The sequence below is a fragment of the Corylus avellana genome, chromosome ca4 (genome assembly GCF_901000735.1).
Source record: "Corylus avellana chromosome ca4, CavTom2PMs-1.0".
Taxonomy (NCBI): Eukaryota; Viridiplantae; Streptophyta; class Magnoliopsida; order Fagales; family Betulaceae; genus Corylus; species Corylus avellana.
Genome location: NC_081544.1, coordinates 32,385,769 through 32,403,770, shown reverse-complemented (window position 1 = coordinate 32,403,770; position 18,002 = coordinate 32,385,769). Strand labels below are relative to the sequence as shown.

Genomic DNA, 18,002 nt, shown 5'->3' with positions numbered 1-18,002 from the left:
CCACGTGTCGACGTCTGATTGGTCCACATGTCAGTCCTAACGGTTAACTAACGGATGGACTAACTTGGTCACTTATCAAAACCACAGGGACCTCCTATGATAAAAATGAAACCACATGGGGGAAAAAATAAAGTTGAAAAACCCTATGGGAGTATGGAGTATATCTGATATTTGTTTGGTTGGTTAATTTTAATTTTAACTACTTAGATGTAATATGGAAAAACCATCAATGGTGATGGTTAAGTAGTCTCATGTTAATCCTCAAGCAATTTGATAAATATTAAGATATAAGTTCAACTTGCGCAATGGGAATCCCCTTGTGTATTACTAGTGTAAATTGTCTTTAAGTCCTATTGTTGAGGTCCCGACGAGTAAATGTTGTTATGATTTCGCTTATGATTGATAATTTTTTACACGATTTGCGAACTCGACATAAAATTAGAAGATTAGAGTTTGGCATAAACGGATTGATCCGCTTATATATATATATATATATATGTTGCGACTTGTCAAACATTTCAAACCGGTCGTGTTTGGGAAGAAATCGGTAAACATACCGTGTTAGGTTATGACAAACGAGTTAAACATGTCGCTTTTCAAGTCTAAATGGGTCAAACATGTCAACTTGTTTTGTAACCCGTCATGCGAGCCATGTTGGGTCACTTGCGTGCCGTGTTCGTGTTTAAGGGTCTAACCCGTTTAGCTAAATGAGTTGTGTTTAAGTTTACCCGTGTCGACTTGGTGGGTCAAGCGAGGTTGACCCGAACCCGACCTGCAGCCAGGTTTGCATCCCTAATATCGCTAAGGTAGAGAAGCCATGTATGGTTGTTCCATTTATCTTCTTATTCTTCTTTCTTTTTCTTTTTTTTTTCAAAAAAAAAAAAAAAGAGAAAAAAAAGGAAAGGAAAATACACTATTACCCATTTTACATTTATGCCTTTAAACCTTAAAAAGAGTAAAAGCACTATTTGCAATCTCACCGAAACCATTTTTTGGTTATTTTTGTGGAAAAAAAAAAAAAAAAAGCCTTAAAAACCTTTATTTTAAGTCTCACCAATTTAACCCAAAAAAATAGTGAGTGAACAATATTCATTCACTCACCAAATAAATAAATAAATGGTTTCTCTTTCCCATTTTTCTTTTCTATTTCTCTCTCATCCTTAATAGTTAAATAAATATTTGGAAAAAAAAATTAAAATGGAATAGTGAAAGTGGATTGTCAAAATAGTAAGACTATTGGGATGGTCTAAAAAAGTAAATAGTTAATTTTTTTTTTTTTTAAAAAAAAGAAGGTACTTTTGGTTATTTTGGTGAGGCTGCTAATAATGCTAATAATTTGGTAAGCACTATTTGTAGCCTCACTAAAATAATTTATTGGTTATTTTGGTGAGGTAATTTGGTGAAAGTGGCTAAAAACTTCAATTTTCAACTTCACCATTTTAACAAGAACAAAATGGTGAGTGAATAGTATTCACTAGTGAGTATTGTTCACTCACCTATTGAATAAACAAATAATTTACCACTCTCATTTTTTGTTTTTAATTTCTATCTCACCCTTTAATAGCTAGATAAAAAATAAACAAATTTGTAAAAAATAATATTTAAATGGAATAGTGAAAGTTGATTGTTAAAATAGTAAGGCTAAAGGGGTATTATAAAAAAGTGAGTAGTTATGAAAATAGAAAAAAAAAAAAATTATTATTTTTGTGAGTAAAATTTAGTGAGACTGCCAATAATACTCTCATACTATCATCACATGTCAAATTAGATAGTTTTGGATTTTCTCCCCAAAATACCCTTTAAATTTATTTTAAACTAATCATTTAAAAACAAAATTATTAAAACAAAAAAACTAAAAATACCAAAGGGGGTGGCCCTTTTCATGTTGGCTCCCTTAATATATATATATATATATTTTCAAATGGTTATTTTTATATATTTTTTAATTTTTAATATGTATAATTTGACATATAATGATAGTAGGTAGAGTCTCAATGTTATCATTTAAAGTTTGAATACATAATTATAAAATAAGTGATAATTCGGGAGTTAAAGGCTATTAAAAATAAAAATAAAAATAAAAACGTTTGTGATAAAAGTTCAACGAAGAATAATCCCGGGTTCAAAGAAAAACTCCACAAGGCGTTGTTATTAAACACACAAAAGTCGGGACCAAAATGGAAAAGGAAAACTCCTGAAAACCTAATGAATAGTCACGGCCATCATTCTTCGACTTGATCCAACTTACTTAACACTATCATTTGAGTGTTTGTGGTGGACATAAATCAATGACAAGACAATTAACATTAAATGTGATGATTTGGTCAAAATAGTTGTTGGGACTCATGTTCTCCTCAAAAAGATAACACAATTTCATCCACTTTTTCTATTGTTTTTGGATTTACGCTTACATGATTTTTCATTAATCAATTCAATTATCTTGTAAATCTCTCTAATGGGGTTAGTGATGTGATTTGATTGATATTATAACTGGTAGTACTTCCAATATCTTCCCATTGGAGGCTTGTAAAAAGTGATTGAAAAAATATTAAAAGGACAGTTTAGAAGAGAAAAACTTTTTCTTTCTGTACTTTAATGAGCATGCAAAGGGAAAATTGATAATAGATTCTGTTTTTTTTTTTAATTAAGAAAGTGCTTAAATTACTTCAATTTTGACTAACAAAATTTATTAATTAATGTGACTATTAATAATTAGCGAAAAAATTAAAGAGCATAATAGATAAGTCAGCAACTAATTAATTAAATTGACGAGTCATATTTTTAACTTAATCATTTTATCAGTTATGATCTACCACATAAATTTGTAAAATACTTTGTAGTAAAGAGTGAGGGGTACTATAACTTTTGTATAAATTATTACGTGAATTTGTAAAAAAATTATAGTAAAAATTGTAAAACCCTAAGCTTTTTTCCTTTTTTTTTTTTTTTTTTAAATTAAAGTTGTAGTGCCCCTATGAAAACTCTTACAAATATTAGAACTAGATGCTATTTGATAATTATTACCAAATATGATGATGATGACATTCATTGTGAGACCATCATAACAATGTGAATTTATAAGAGTTTCGAGCCTTTGATTTCATTATAAAACTAATTTTATTTGTTTTTTTTTTTTTTATAAAAAAAAAAAGATTTGAGAATGGGAATACTATTAAATATCTTCTATATTCAATATTATTTTTAATTATCCTCCTTTTATGAAGAGGGAAAAATGATGACTATTTATTATAATGATAAATAATGAAGTAATTAATGTTCACATAATAACAAATTTATTATTTAATTTTAAAAATAAATTTTTAAAAATTTCTTAATGATGTACTCTAAAAATATTTTCTTTGGATAGCGAAGGGCTGTTATAAAAACATAAAACTTTTAAAAAAACTTTCCTTATAAATTTTACATCTGTTACGAGGTGAGCTAGGATGTAGATATCAACTTCAATACTAGGCATATGGGTATTGGAATTATTGTAAGAAATTTTCTTGATTATGTGGTGCCGGTAGAAGTTACATTACCATTACCTTATCATAGCATGTGGTGGCAAAAGTAATAGTTACATTGAATGCAGCGGAGTTTAGTCGTGACTTGGAGTTACAAAACATTATCTTGGAAGGTAATTCGTTTCAAGTAGTAAATGCGGTTAAAGCCTACAGAAAAAATTAGAACATGTCTTAATAGCTCATGGAGGGTATTAAAGGGGCGGCCATCTTATAGATTCTAAGAAGTTGGTAGATTCGTCACACCAAACAAAAGACTAATTATACTGTGTACGGGCTAACCAAGGTTATAGCTGAACAAGTGATAAATAATGTATGGATGAAAAAAAATTTATAGTTATATCTATAACGTTGTATCGCTCTTATAACTTTGCATTGAATGCAGCAAAGCTTAGTCGCGTTTGGAGCTACAAAGCATTATTTTGGAAGGCAATTTGTTTCAAGTAGGAAATGCATTTAAAGCCAATGTACAAACTAGATCAGGTTTGAATAGATTGTCGTCTTATAAATGCTAAGAAGTTGAAAATTTTAGTCATATCTATGATGATGTAACAATAGAGTGCGATGCTTTTATAACTTAGGGCTTTATGCTCTATGTTTTTTTTTTTTTAGTATGAATAAAAATTAAAATACTTTGTTTAATATATAGATACATATATATATTTTTTTTTACGTATTCGCCCAAGAGGAGGAGAGAAAATAATAAGAAAATTTAAATTAATAACCTCAATTTCAAGAAGCGAATTTCCAGTCAAATTGAACTACTTTTTATAGGCCGAAGCATATAAGCTTCGTTTGGCAAGGGGAGGTCCAGCACTGTAGCTGGAACGGTACTGTTCCAGCTACAGTGCTGGCTGACACATAACTGACTTTTTCAGATTAAATTTTTTTTTTTTTTAAGCAAAATATTAAAAAAAAAAAAAAAAAAAAAGAAGGAGGCCGGGGGTGGAGTGGTTGTGCCGCAACTAAATGAAGTGCGGCCGGACCACCCATTTTGAAAACCAAAAAGAAATTGGCTGGGCTCACTATTTCCGAAGGTGGATTCACGACCACCCCACTTAATAGAGGTGGCCCGGGACCACCCCCTTAGCTAAAAAAAAAAAAAAAAAGGAAGGGGAGGTGTATTTGGAGAGGGTGGCGGGAGCACCCCAAAGTGAAGTGGTTGTAGGACCACCCATATGCGGCGGTATGGGGTGTATGCCGACCGCACCCAAGTGCATCCGTTCCCTTTTTTTTGGCCAAAGTGGCGGACCACCCATTTTTTTTAATAGAAATTGGCTGGAATACCAGCGTTTTCCTCTTTTTTCTTTTTTTTTTTAACTTTTTTAATTTTCAACACAAAAGAAAAAAAAGTAATCGAAGAAAAAAATCAGTTATGTGTCAGTCAGCACTGTAGCTGGAACAGTACCGTTCCAGTTACAGTGCTGGACCTCCCCTTGCCAAACGAAGCTATATATATATATATATATATATATATGTATGTATGAAAGAAGACGAACTCTATTCACCCATTTATGGGGGAAATTGGCTGTTAACACGGCATCGAAGTCATTACTTTCTGCTGTTCCGTTATTATATTTGTCGTTTTCATGAAAACAAAAAACAAAAGTCATTCATTCATTGGACGTTAGAAGTTGTAAAAACCATTTAAACACTTAAATATCCAGGTAATATTTAGCTGAGCATGCGTTACTTTTAAAGCTTAATAGTAATAATTAACAGTAATTGAATGGTAATACAGGGTTGACCAGTCAATTATGGATAATCACGACGGCCTTTTATGACCCAATCCTACAAATGGCCCACCAAAAAGAGAACGAGCGTGACAAATTCCCAGTCCCCGCGTCACACCTGATCCCTCCTCTACGAGGAAGCCGAGTGGTGTGGTTGACCGGGTAAGAGATTGGAATAATCGTACAGATCAGCAAAGACGTAGCGGTAACGGAGTCATCTCCCGGTCTCTCAGGTCTCGGGCTCAGAGAGGGACAGCTCCCCTCCAATTCTTCCCCCAGTCAACACGTGTGCGAACCGGCCCTTCCCGGTAACAGGTTTCTGTAACGGCGACCTCCACGAACCTCCTCAGCCCTTTTCGAAGGCCCCACCACCCACCTCCTCTATTAAATAAGAACCGAAAAGGGAAAAAAAACACACATGAGTGAAAAATTAAATATCATAACTGAGAAAAATATAATAATTAGAAAATCTAAAAGAATGAGAGTTAGCGAGAAGAGAGAGAGATAAAGGGTACCTCCTAAATAGAATTTAGCTCCGACGCCAGAAAACAAAGCTCCCATCTGATTTGCAGAGTTGCAGAGAATCCAAAGGACGACGAAATACTGAAACAGAGAGAAAGAGAGAGAGAGAGAGAGAGAATAAGAATGCGAAGAACTGAGACAGCGCAAGAAAAAGAGAGACAGTGTGTGTCTATGTCTTAAATTTCAAAATTCCTATCAAGTCCTTTTTCTTCTTATCCAATCCGTAAGTCCCTCGCATTATCATTCACTCTCTCTCTCTCTTTTCTTTTTCTTTCTTTTTTTTTTTCTTTTTTTTTTCCTTTTTTTTTTTTTTCTTTCTTTCTTGATTTTCTCATGCTTTTCATAGACGAGAGAATGATTTAGATGTTTGTTTTAATCATTAACACCAAACCCTACACATACGGATCTAATTTGGTTTTTTTCTTTTACAAATTGAGCGTCTTAATTAAGCTCTGATTCTGATCATTTCTGTTACTTCGAATTACTGGTTTTGAATCCGGGAAAGCAACATAATTTTTCCTCTTTTCTGTTCGAATTCAGAGATCTGATTTTCGTTCTGGAGCTCTGTTTTGTAGGCGAACGGTTATTTTCAGTTGCAACTCTTGTTTGTGTTGTTTTGACAAATATTTTGGTTCCTAAACAAAGATATTGACCATTATTTCATCGGATTCAGATCAGTGAACGTTCGGGATGTAACGAAAAGCTTTTAGTTTCTATTGAATTCAAGTGTTTTTTTTTTAACAAAAAAAGATTTACTTTCATTTTGAATAAAATTGCATTCATTCTCTCTGAATAGGTTTGGTTCTGTAATATTGGACCGAGTCTTTTTGGGGGACTTCGGAGCTCAGATTGTAGATAAACATTGTCCTTTTGGGCGTTGAATTTGTTTCTTATTGACGAAGGAACCACAAAGCGTGGGATCGAATTAGGGGTTTTGTGAATTTGCCAGCTTTGGCTGAAGTCAGACGAGACATGTTGGAGGGACGGTGCCTGGTCTCAAGGGCGTTTTCGAGCACAGGAGACAAGTGGTCTTACATGCCTTACCGGCTCGATATCCCCAACGGGAAGCGCCGGTTGGAAATCGACGGTGCGGACGAACGCGAATGTAGACAGAGGAGGTTGTGTAATACATTGGAGTGCCGCGAGAGGAGAGCCGGAACGGCTCGACCTTCGCGAGAGGAAGAGGAAGAGGAGGCCCAAAACCCAGAGCAAGAGGAAGACAAAGACCCAGAGCATGAGCAATCTGATGAGCGTGGTGGTGGAGGAGAAGGGGATTCGTCGGGTTCGGATTCGGATTCGGATTCGGAGTCTGATTCGACTACGGATTCCCTTATCAATCCTATCGGCAGAGACAACTCCATCAGCTGCCTCATGCGCTGCTCCAGGTCCGATTACGGTGCGATTGCCTCGTTGAACCGGAGCTTCTGTTCCTTGATTCGGACCGGCGAGCTGTACCAGCTGCGGCGGAAGAACGGTATGATCGAGCACTGGATTTACTTCTCGTGCCACCTCTTGGAATGGGAGGCGTTCGATCCGATTTGTCAACGGTGGATGCATTTGCCGAGAATGACTTCAAACGAGTGCTTCATGTGTTCGGATAAGGAGTCCTTGGCCGTGGGCACTGAGCTTCTTGTCTTTGGTAAAGAGGTGACCTCCCATGTCATCTACAGATATAGTCTTCTGACGAACTCGTGGTCCTCCGGGATGAGAATGAACGCCCCCAGATGCTTGTTTGGGTCTGCCAGCCTTGGGGAGATTGCGATTCTAGCAGGTGGGTGTGACTCACAGGGGGAGATCTTGAGCTCCGCAGAGCTGTATAATTCGGAGACTCAAACTTGGGAGACACTCCCGAGCATGACTAAGCCAAGGAAGATGTGCTCGGGGGTGTTCATGGACGGAAAGTTTTACGTGATTGGTGGAATCGGAGGGCCCGAATCGAAGGTTCTTGCGTGCGGAGAGGAGTACAATTTGGAGACCAAGACTTGGACAGAAATTCCTAACATGTCTCCTGGACGGAGTGGTGCGGCCAGGGAGAATGAGATGCCTGCCACTGCCGAGGCTCCGCCTCTGGTTGCAGTGGTGGGTAATGAATTGTATGCGGCGGATTATGCGGACATGGTGGTGAGGAAGTATGACAAGGAAAGGCGAGAGTGGCTTACTGTGGGGGGATTGCCTGAACGGGCGGTCTCGATGAATGGTTGGGGTCTAGCATTTAGAGCCTGTGGAGATAGGCTCATAGTGATTGGTGGACCTAGGGCTTTGGGTGAAGGTTTTATTGAGCTCAACTCATGGGTTCCAAGTGAAGGCCCTCCGCAGTGGAACTTGCTTGCGAGAAAGCAATCGGGTAACTTTGTCTATAACTGTGCTGTGATGGGTTGCTGAAGCGATGGGGATTTTTTGCGGGTGCCATGTTTACTGTGATGGTGCTTTTGCTCACAATGATATATGTACAAGATTGGTTTGTCCTTCGACACAGGAGTCCTGCTAATTGGTAAATTTCTCCCCTTCTTTATTTTTCAGATCTTTTCACTTTTTGGGTGAGGGAGGATGGGGAAGAAGTTAAGATTTTACTCATGATTCAATACAATGTTTCCTTGGAAGGAGGTCTTGAGTTTTTCATTTTTTTTTTCTTTCAAACTTTTCTTTCTGTTTTCTTCCATTGAATTTATATCTTCCCCCCCATTTTTAGTGACATGAAAAATCTCAAAAGGTTGGCGTCATGTAGCACAGGAATAGATTCAATAATTTGAACTTTCAAGTACCAACACATTGGTAGGTTGTCGTCAGTGTTTGCTGAAGCTTTTTAAAGAACACAGAACTAGTTATATGGGTTTCTTGATCCTTAGATTTTCTTCATCTTGTCTCCACTGGAGGAAATAAGTTCTCAAAGATTGTTATCTTGGACGTGGCATATGTACTGATCCAACTTATCGTTTCAATCAATGAGCTATTTATTTCAGCTTTCTCTTTTTAATTTATTTTGTATCATCATATGATTCATGAGGCCTTTCTCATTGATCATATTTTCAATTATCGTTTCTTCAGAAATAGCATGTGGTTTTTTCTTTTTCTTTTTTTAATTTCTGATTTGATCAAATAAGATGCCAATCTACAAGTAGATTTTCTTTTTCTCGTATATTATTTCCCAATATTAGTGTTTTTAGGAAAAATTTTAATTTAAAACATTGGGTATATGTTGAAGTTTGGATACGTTTAACCTGATTTATGTAGTAGCTTTTTGGGTGGCGCACTTGAATTTCTGTAGATTTTCATATTCAGCATAGTGTAGAATGAATAATACTAATATCTCTTGGTACACTGTTAGAATTAGGAACCGCTGGACTTATATAGATGCTTTGGTACTTGACAAATGACAATGATGGTGGACAATTAATATTATAGTATGAAATCCTAATTTATTAGCAAGTGTTCTTTTTTAAAAAATAAAAAACAAAAATTATTTCCATATGATATTCTGGGTCAAATACATGTTCTTTCCTAAATGTCATTTGTGAAGTACAAACTGTAATAAATGCCCTTAAACACCCCAACCATGATAAGTTCTCACATGATGCACCATGAAAAAAATATTAACTTGTTACAATGAATTCCATGTCCTTGAGAAAGAAATATTGGCATGTTGCTATAGTCATTAAAAATAAGAAACTTGATTTTTTGGGTAATGATAGTGGCCAATGGCAAGGGCGAAACTAGGATTTTAGGTGTGCATTTTTGGGGTGGTTATAATTAAAAATTTAAAAAAAAAAAAAAGAAGTGGAAGGGTAAAAATTTGATTTTAAAAGAATTATAGGGATATTTTAAAAAAGTTTTGGGTTACATTTTGAGGCTTTGAGGGTAGTACAAACTTTATGTAGAACTCATTATTGTAAACCAGCTTACAAGGGGCGGGTGTCAAAGAGCTTATGTATATATAGTTAAAATTGTACTTAAGTCATGTGGGATACTTAGGATCTTAAAATACCACCACGCTCAACAACTAACGTCTACAGCAGCCTACTCTATCCCATAGATCGCCTCTTTCGTAACTTGAATCCATTATGTGGAACCTGACTTTGATACTAAATGATACAAGCTTAAGATAGAACTCACTCTTGAAACCCGGCTTGTTTGGTAAGGGAGTTCAGGAGTCATGGTTAAGAATGTACTTAAACTATGTGGGACACTTAGTATCATAATAGGGAGCTCTTATTAGTTATGGCCCTGGGCGAACGTGTAATACATTATATTACCACATAACCTCAAATTCACTGCCAATATGAAAGACAAGCTTCTTAAATCATCTAATGTGGAATGTGAGTTTCAAATCCAATAAATGAATTATTGTTATACGGTGTGAAAACAAAAAGGCCACTATTACCTAATATGGGGGAACCAGAAAAAGCCACTATTTAACTATATTTGTTGATGGCTATGTAACCTTTATTGGTTCAAACCAGCGAAAAAGTCTAAGCTTTGAGCTTTCTTAATGTACAAAAGTATTAGCATCCATGTAGAATCAGCTTGGTTTTTTTGTGTATGAGGATGGTATAACATGGTTGTCGCTGTATCTTATGTAATCTTGGTATAATTAAACATGTTATTTTTGGTAGCTCTTCTATCCTTCATGTTATTTTTGGTTGGCAAGCATGATTTTCCATTATTTACAAGTCTCTTAAAGAAATATGTTGCTGTCCCTGCTGCCTGCATGATAGTAAAAGGCATAAATAGGATGAGAATGGGAATTGGGTTCAGCAGTTACAATTGGCAAGCACTTTCCTCTTGTAAAGTATAAATTTTGTATATATCTTCCTATAAAATTGTGGGTGCCAGAGCAACTTGCCTGGAGAGGGGCTTCTTTTAACATTAGGGTTTTTTTTGTTTTTTAATCGCTATTGATTGTGTGATAAAATTTGAGATTTGTTCTTTGTTATATAGATACTTATGCTCTCCCGGTTGCTTTAGGTGGTTTGGATTAGGCAATCTGTGGCCCTTGTTCAAATAATTCCTGGCTAGAAGTGTTATTGTAGAAGGGGGCTATTCTCTAGTGGCATTTCCTGATCAGTGAGAAGTTGGGTTGTTGAGTAAGGCCGGCTGCCGCCGTTTAGTTATATGAAATTTTTGTTTTCAGGTGGCAAAGTTTGACCCTTAAGTTTCCTCTTTTGTGTCCTTTTAACTGGTCGATCAAACACCACTGTGCATTGAATTGCCCTGCTTAGGTTCTGCTTATTGGTCAAGAGGGTCTCAGTGGCTGTGGGCCACCAAGCATGCTTAGGCAGTTTTTGCTTGATCATATAATGTGATCCAGTATCTATACTTGTCTTTTTATTGCTGCTTCTTGGTTCGCTAGTGTAGGGTGGTGGGCAGTAAAGTAGCTCACTTTGTTGCTTCACCTTCAGATTGCCCTGCATTTTACTACTTTTAGGTCTTCCTTGCGCTTTGTGGTTGGCGTGCAGGCGTGGTACCAAAGTACATCAACAAGTACAAATTCCTGATTGGTGTGGTAGGAAGGTGATAAAAGTTTTGATTTTTTTGTCATAGAAAAATGATAAAAAAGTTGTGTTAATAATTTAAAGAAATGAGTTTTTTGTTTTTTTTTTTTAGAGAAATTAGAAAAGAGAGGGAGAGGGCTTTGCCAAACACACAGCCAAGGGTACAAAATTCTTAATAAGTACTGCTACTCTCTGGGCTTCACAGCAATTTTTTTTTTTTTTTTTTTTTTTTAATGTTAAACGCTTAAAAAAAATAAAAAAAAAGTCACATAAAACACGTTACGACTTATAACAAAGTGGCTATAATATATATATATATATATTAGGATCATTAATACATTAAGCTATTGTAATCTATAAATGTGTTAGATCGTGTGATTATTGTAACTTGTAAGGACCCAAAGGCTATAGAGGGCAAAATGGCCTTTTTAATTAAAAAGACCATTTTACCCTCTTATTTTTGCGTTGAGAGGATCCTTAGGGCTGTAGAGGAGGATTCTCCCTTCTCGCTTTCTCTACTCTACAATTAATGAAATCTCCTTCAAATTCCATATATTTAACTGCCATTCCAATTGCAGTTACATGGGTGAGCTTACAGAATTGCTTCTGAGCTTGGCCCTACGGGATATGGCCATCTCCTCCACTAGTTAATATGCGGAGGGAGAGAGAGAGGAAACAGATTATTCACATTGTAACCCTGCTTTATTAACCAAAAATAAATAAATAAATAAATAACACAAGAAAATTTGGTCGTATAGTGCATTTGGCACTGCGATTAGATTAGCAAACCAAAAGTGTAATTTTAAATTAAATCATAATAAGTGTGTCATTTAGGAATGTATTTTTAAAAAAATGCACGATTTTAAAGATTAAAATATATTTTTAAAGGTTAATTTACGATTTTATTAAATCCTCAATTACAATTTTTATAATTTTTTTTTTCAAATCACTTGTTTTAAAATTGTTATTTTTGAATTGCAAACCTAAACGGATCTTTACCGTTATTGTCTAGGTTGCTGAATAGGGACTACTGGTACTAGGTAAGAAGCCCTTGCATGAGATGGGCTACATTAAGTTATTGGTAAAGGCCTGGGCTTAGTAGTTACCTATGTTCAAAGGGTTTTGCTGGAACCCAGCCCATTTCCATGCCTCAGGACAAAACGAAAATGATGCCTTAGTGTGCTTATTTGGATGGGTCATTGGTGCCACAATAGGCCTACAAGCTGGTTTTTTGTCATTTACTAAAATTTTCATCCAGAAATTGTCCTATGATTTTTTTTTTTTTCTAATTAAAAAAAAGTAGGCCGAGAAGATCAATTGTCGCTATCCTACCTGGATATGACCATTGTTGCATCTATCCGTTGGGAGCCCCACAGGAAGAGCCTAGACGGTAGGAACCGTAGGCGCTCTCTCAAGTCTAACTGAGTCATAGCTTGACCCGACCCCACCAGAGCATCAATGAAAATTCAAGATGATTAATACTAATCAAGCATATGTGAAAATGCGAACCCACACCCTAATAATGCCCTAACCACTTGAAAATTGGCTTATGATTGGTTGGCTAAGATCACATGAATCAGAAAGTGGGCTGCTTCATTTTCGTGTAAGATGAATAGATGGTACAAAGGCTGAATGATTATGTGTCCATTGGTTTACACGCAAAATCATAATTTGGGGCCACCAAGGCAGACCAAAGATGACACAACAACTACTATCCAACCCTTGAACAGGAGTAAGATAAAACTAGGATCCATTTGCCTACTACACTAAAGTAGAGACACCACGACAGCATAAGAATTGATGGACCTCAAGACACCAACAATTGTATATCTTATTATTAAGACATTTTCACTTGTATTATCAGACAAGTTTTCTTAATAAATAATTGTTTTATGGAGCCTCTTCTTATTGGTGACGTACATTAAATTTTTGGCTTCTTTTTTTCCTCAATATTTTATATTTTTTCATAAATTCATGCTTCCGCTTTTCTCTCCATATTTTAAATTTTATCTCAAATTTTTACATGCTCCATCCGCACTTCAACCAATATTATATGCTCCTCTCACACTCTAATACGAATAAAAATTCTATTATAGTGGAGGGGTGATTCCTACCTCCTCTCGAGCCGCCATCATATTTAGACAATAACTCAAAAATGAGTTTTTTTTTTTTTTTTTTTTTGGGGGGGGGTGTTGAATTGAGAGAGCCTAATGTAAGATGAACGATTGAAGAAACAAGTGGTTCCCAACCTGATGAGACCGCTTAACCTCCGCTAAACCTCCACTCGAGCAGTCGTCTACCAAGAGAGGCACAAAACTCTGCGTTCACTGTACGGCTCAAGCGTATTTATTAGCTTAAGACCAATTTGAATGATTTTTCAATTTAGACAACAATTCAACTCAATTAATTTCAAAGTTTACAAAAAGCAAACCAAAAGAACTCTTATCCTCAAATTTTTTTATTTATTTTTTTTTCCCTAGCTAAATTGATGATAAACTATAAATAATATTACTGATGATACCAAATTTCACGTAGTCAGATTAGGAGACTGGTTTCCAGCAAAACAAAGGGAGAACCCACCTGCCTGTTGCTAGCGATGAAGACCTTAATGATCAAGTTAATATATTTTTTGTTTCAATGAGCGAAAATAGGGTGGAGAGAATTTTTCTTAGAGATCGAGGAGAAGGTATTTTTATTTCGTGCTCCCTAATTATTGTTTGGGCTTTACGAGCTCCATAACTCATGAGAGTTGACCTTTAATTTTAGTGGGTCTTAGACTCTTAGGTCTTGAGCACTAGGCTTATTTTCTAGCCACATCAATTAACAGTATTCACGTGTCTTGCTCCTAAGAAATGTCTTTGTCATATAATTCATGGCATCAAAGGAATCTTAAATTAATCCATAATATATAAGGCCATTTTCGATAATTTAAATTATGAGTGCTGCCAAAGCCTATAGTAGTATAGTACAAACTTTTTTTTTATAAAACACAAGTACAAATTAAATAATGTTATTTGCAAAAAAATAAAAAATAAAAAAAATTATCCCAAATATGAAAGTAACCTTTGTATTTCTTAATGAGGTGGAAGGGATGTTTTTGATTTGAAAATGTGTTATGAGTTGACATAAAGGTAAACCCGTTTTTATGTTTTAGGTATTTTGTAAATACTTTATTCTCGAGCATTGCTTTAATTTATTTAAAAAGATCTCAGAAGAGGAGAACATAAAGCAAAAGACGGATCGAATACAAAGTCGTTAACAGATATGGCCAGACATATATGTTTTGATATAAATAATGGGATGAAACTTTTTGCATACTTTGAGGAAGTTTCCTTGTAAAATGTATTTTATTTCCTTCCAATAATACGGAAGCCATGTTCAACCCAGTTGCAGCAACACCACTCACAATATATATATCCCACTGCCAATTTGAGACTAAATTAATTAATTTAAAGTTGTCATTAAAACACTCACATACCAACAGAAAATAGATAATGTCCTCCCTAATATTCCTTCTTTACCTTTTATTTTGTCCCCTTTTTCTCTCCTGCCAATCAGACCCTTATACTTAAAAGCAACAATACTTAATCAATTTGTTCTTATGCCGGCATAAACTGAGCCTTGACCCAAGCTCATACCAAAGGAATAGGTTTTACACGTGGTCTCCACTATTTGTTCTCATGTCTGTCTTTGGTTTTCCTTCAATTAATTATCATGTCTAAATCGATCCTAATATGCCCATGGTTTCCAGGTCTATGGGCTTTTCACACGCCGAAAGTCAAGGGTGTCAATTTGTGTTCGTGTGTCGGAATTTAGGTTATCCAGAAGTTTAAAACTATATAAATTGACCCACCCACTTAATTAAATAGATCAAATTATTCAATCTGAACACCTTAATTTTGTGTTGGGTTCATATAAAAAATTATAAAACTATATATATTAATCATAACCCAATCATTATAATTAATTAACGTGTCAAACTCCTCAATCTAATCTGATAATTTTATATTAAATTTGTGACGAATTTATAGGTGATGCCAAAAATAACAAGACCAAATTAAAGCATAGAGGAAGTGCCCCAAAACCAGCATAAAGTGCAATGCCAGACAACTCTTTTAGTGGTGGATAGGATTGAAATTCCTTTTAGATGCCTTGATAATGCCTATGATGGCCACTTGCACTAATTGAAACATGTTGTTAATAGTATTATTTTTAAATATATATTCGGTTTCTTTTTTTAACTGTCTCCCTCAAGACCATCTGAACAAAAACATTATAAAAACAAGAGTTAAAAATAAAATTACGTGCCCAGTTGAATCCAAAGACACTTTAATTAAAATATATATTATATAATATCCGTACAATAGAGAAGATTATCCCAGATTTAGCTTTAGATAACTTTATTTTTACTTTAAATTTGAACCCTCCACATTGGAAATAATTTAGTGAGATATACGAGGAGGAGTTGATTCATCATTTCCTTTTTCGTGTATTTCATAAGAAGTGTGATACAGCTACAACTTAAACTCAACTTTGGTTCAACTTTTAGACCAAATTTCTCTCTCTAGTTTAAGTCTCTCTCTCTCTCTCATCCACAGGCAATTTTTTTTTTTTAACTTAACAAAAAAGTTGGGCCAAAGTTGGATTTAAGTTATACTTTTATCATTTTTCATTCACATTCCATAAATAGAGTTTTGTTATGGAATAAAAACTAAAAAGCAATGCATTGACACATAAGTAACACCTTTTGTGCTTTTCTTTGCTGGTGTGGCCTTCTAAGATCTTCAAAGATATGATTAGTGAGTGCTTAATACGCTTAATCAATAGTTATTAATAAAGTACCTACTATTAACCCTTTATTTGCCAAAAACATTAAATAATCAAATGATAATGGAGACGGACCACTTTAAAGGGGAGGAAGAAAAAAAAAAACAAAGCATTGTACGAATATCGTTTAACAAGGTGGACATTGAGACTCTGGTGTTTTTTTTATGTGTTTTTTTTAAAATAAATAAATAAATAAAACCTCATTTTCCCTGTAGTGATGCTTCTATGGTTTAAAAGTATCATAAGTTACCATATCAATATATAATTATACATTATTTAAATTATTAAGAAAAATGTAAAATTAGTCACTGTAATTAGTCAAACTTAAATAAGACACATGTCATAATTTTATTGGCTTTGATATATCACACTATCAGAAATTATTAATTTAGTGAATAAAATTTATTTATTTTTACATGCCTCAAAGATTTTTAAGTTTATTTTAATACCATATAAAGCTAATTTTAAATAAGGTAAACCATTCTAATTATTTTTGCATTTTTTCCTAATTTTTTTTTTTTAAAAGATATAGATGATAACATTGATTTGGTTGTTATATTCATCAGTTTTGAATCTTAGCCATTAATTGAATAGATTTTATTTTTTATTTTTAAAAAGGCAAAGTTATCTAAAAGAAAATAACAATTTTACCCTTCTTATTAAATAGTTATTGCTCTTTAGGGTCGTGGGTAAAAACAAAAACATTTATAATGGTATCCAGATATTAATTAGGGTCAACTACCTCACCAGTATCCAGGTACGATCTTTTCTTTTTTCTTTTTAAAACAGGCCTCGGTGCAGGTACCTACTCTGCTTCAATTCAAAATTCGAAGATAATAATAATATTATGATATAAATTTACTCTGGAGAAAATTTTTTTCAATCTTCTGGATTTGGATCTCTTTCAAATGGAGATAAATTGGAGATTTTTCAATTGTTAATCTTGGCCTTTCATTTTAAATCCAATAGTTTATAAAATCATTTAAACCTTGATAAAACAAAAGTCAGTATTTAATGTCTCGGTTATACAAAAGTTACTGGCATTTTATAGATCATTAGATTTAAAATGAATTGCCACAATTAACAATTAGAGAATCTCTAATTTCTTCTCAATTGGAGGAGATCTCAATTCTAATCTACTCTAATAAGTGACAAATATTGTTCAATATTTTTGGGTTTCTAAAAAAATAATGTTTTGATTCATAGATAATAGATTAGTGGAATCACAATAAATGACTCTTAAAATATTAAAGAAAAATATGTAAAATACGACACTTAACTCTTAAAATAATAAAGAAAATATATAAAATACGACACTTTGACACTTATTAGACTAAATTAAAAAATAATAATAATAATAAAGAAATTTCTGTCCATAATATTATGTCTTTTAAATAATCACAGTGGAACAAGTGGGCATGTTGGTGCCATTCTGCACTTGCTTAATCTCTCTCTAATATTTTTCATCTTTACGTTTTTGTTATCATTTTTATGATGAAAAATAAAATTATCAACCATTTACCGACATCAACGCAGAAAGTCATTGGAATCATATGTGCATGGTAAAAATGAATTAGGATCATCTTCATCTTCATCTCCATCTCTATTTCTATTTTCATTTTCAGTTAGTTATATTTGAAGAGTATTTTTATTTTTTTAACAAATATAAAAATAAAAATATAATTAAGTAGATATTTTTCAATAAAATGAATAAAGACGCAGAAAGCAGATGATTGATAGATTGACCCCATTAAATGAGCCCTGAAGACAACGTAAAGGTGATAGAAAAGAAATGTCCATCTGCCAAGTTGTTGAGGCACAAACATTATGGAAACTTATGACTCAATTTTAATGCAATCCTTGGCATGGCTTGAAAGTTCAACCTAACCTTTTATGTAAACCTAATAATA

The 18,002-nt window shown here is 34.1% G+C and overlaps 1 protein-coding gene across 2 annotated transcripts; it reads left to right on the top strand.

Moving 5' to 3' along the window:
- Window positions 1-5,686: 5,686 nt before the first annotated feature.
- LOC132177531 (F-box/kelch-repeat protein SKIP11-like) lies at window positions 5,687-11,198 on the top strand. Of its 2 annotated transcripts, none has more exons than XM_059589899.1 (2): window positions 5,687-5,999; window positions 6,573-8,735. In XM_059589899.1, exon 2 carries the CDS (start codon window positions 6,749-6,751, stop codon window positions 8,156-8,158), a length of 1,410 nt encoding a protein of 469 aa, XP_059445882.1. In that variant the 5' UTR covers window positions 5,687-5,999; window positions 6,573-6,748; the 3' UTR covers window positions 8,159-8,735. The 2 variants fall into 2 exon arrangements, 1 of the variants encoding a protein (XP_059445882.1); XR_009439774.1 differs by lacking the exon at window positions 5,687-5,999 and adding an exon at window positions 10,739-11,198 and having other exon boundaries at window positions 6,088-8,267.
- Window positions 11,199-18,002: the final 6,804 nt, after the last annotated feature.

Excerpts from the sequence above, each read along its gene's own strand:
- LOC132177531 (XM_059589899.1), top strand. The coding sequence starts at position 6,749 with ATGTTGGAGGGACGGTGCCTGGTCTCAAGGGCGTTTTCGAGCACAGGA.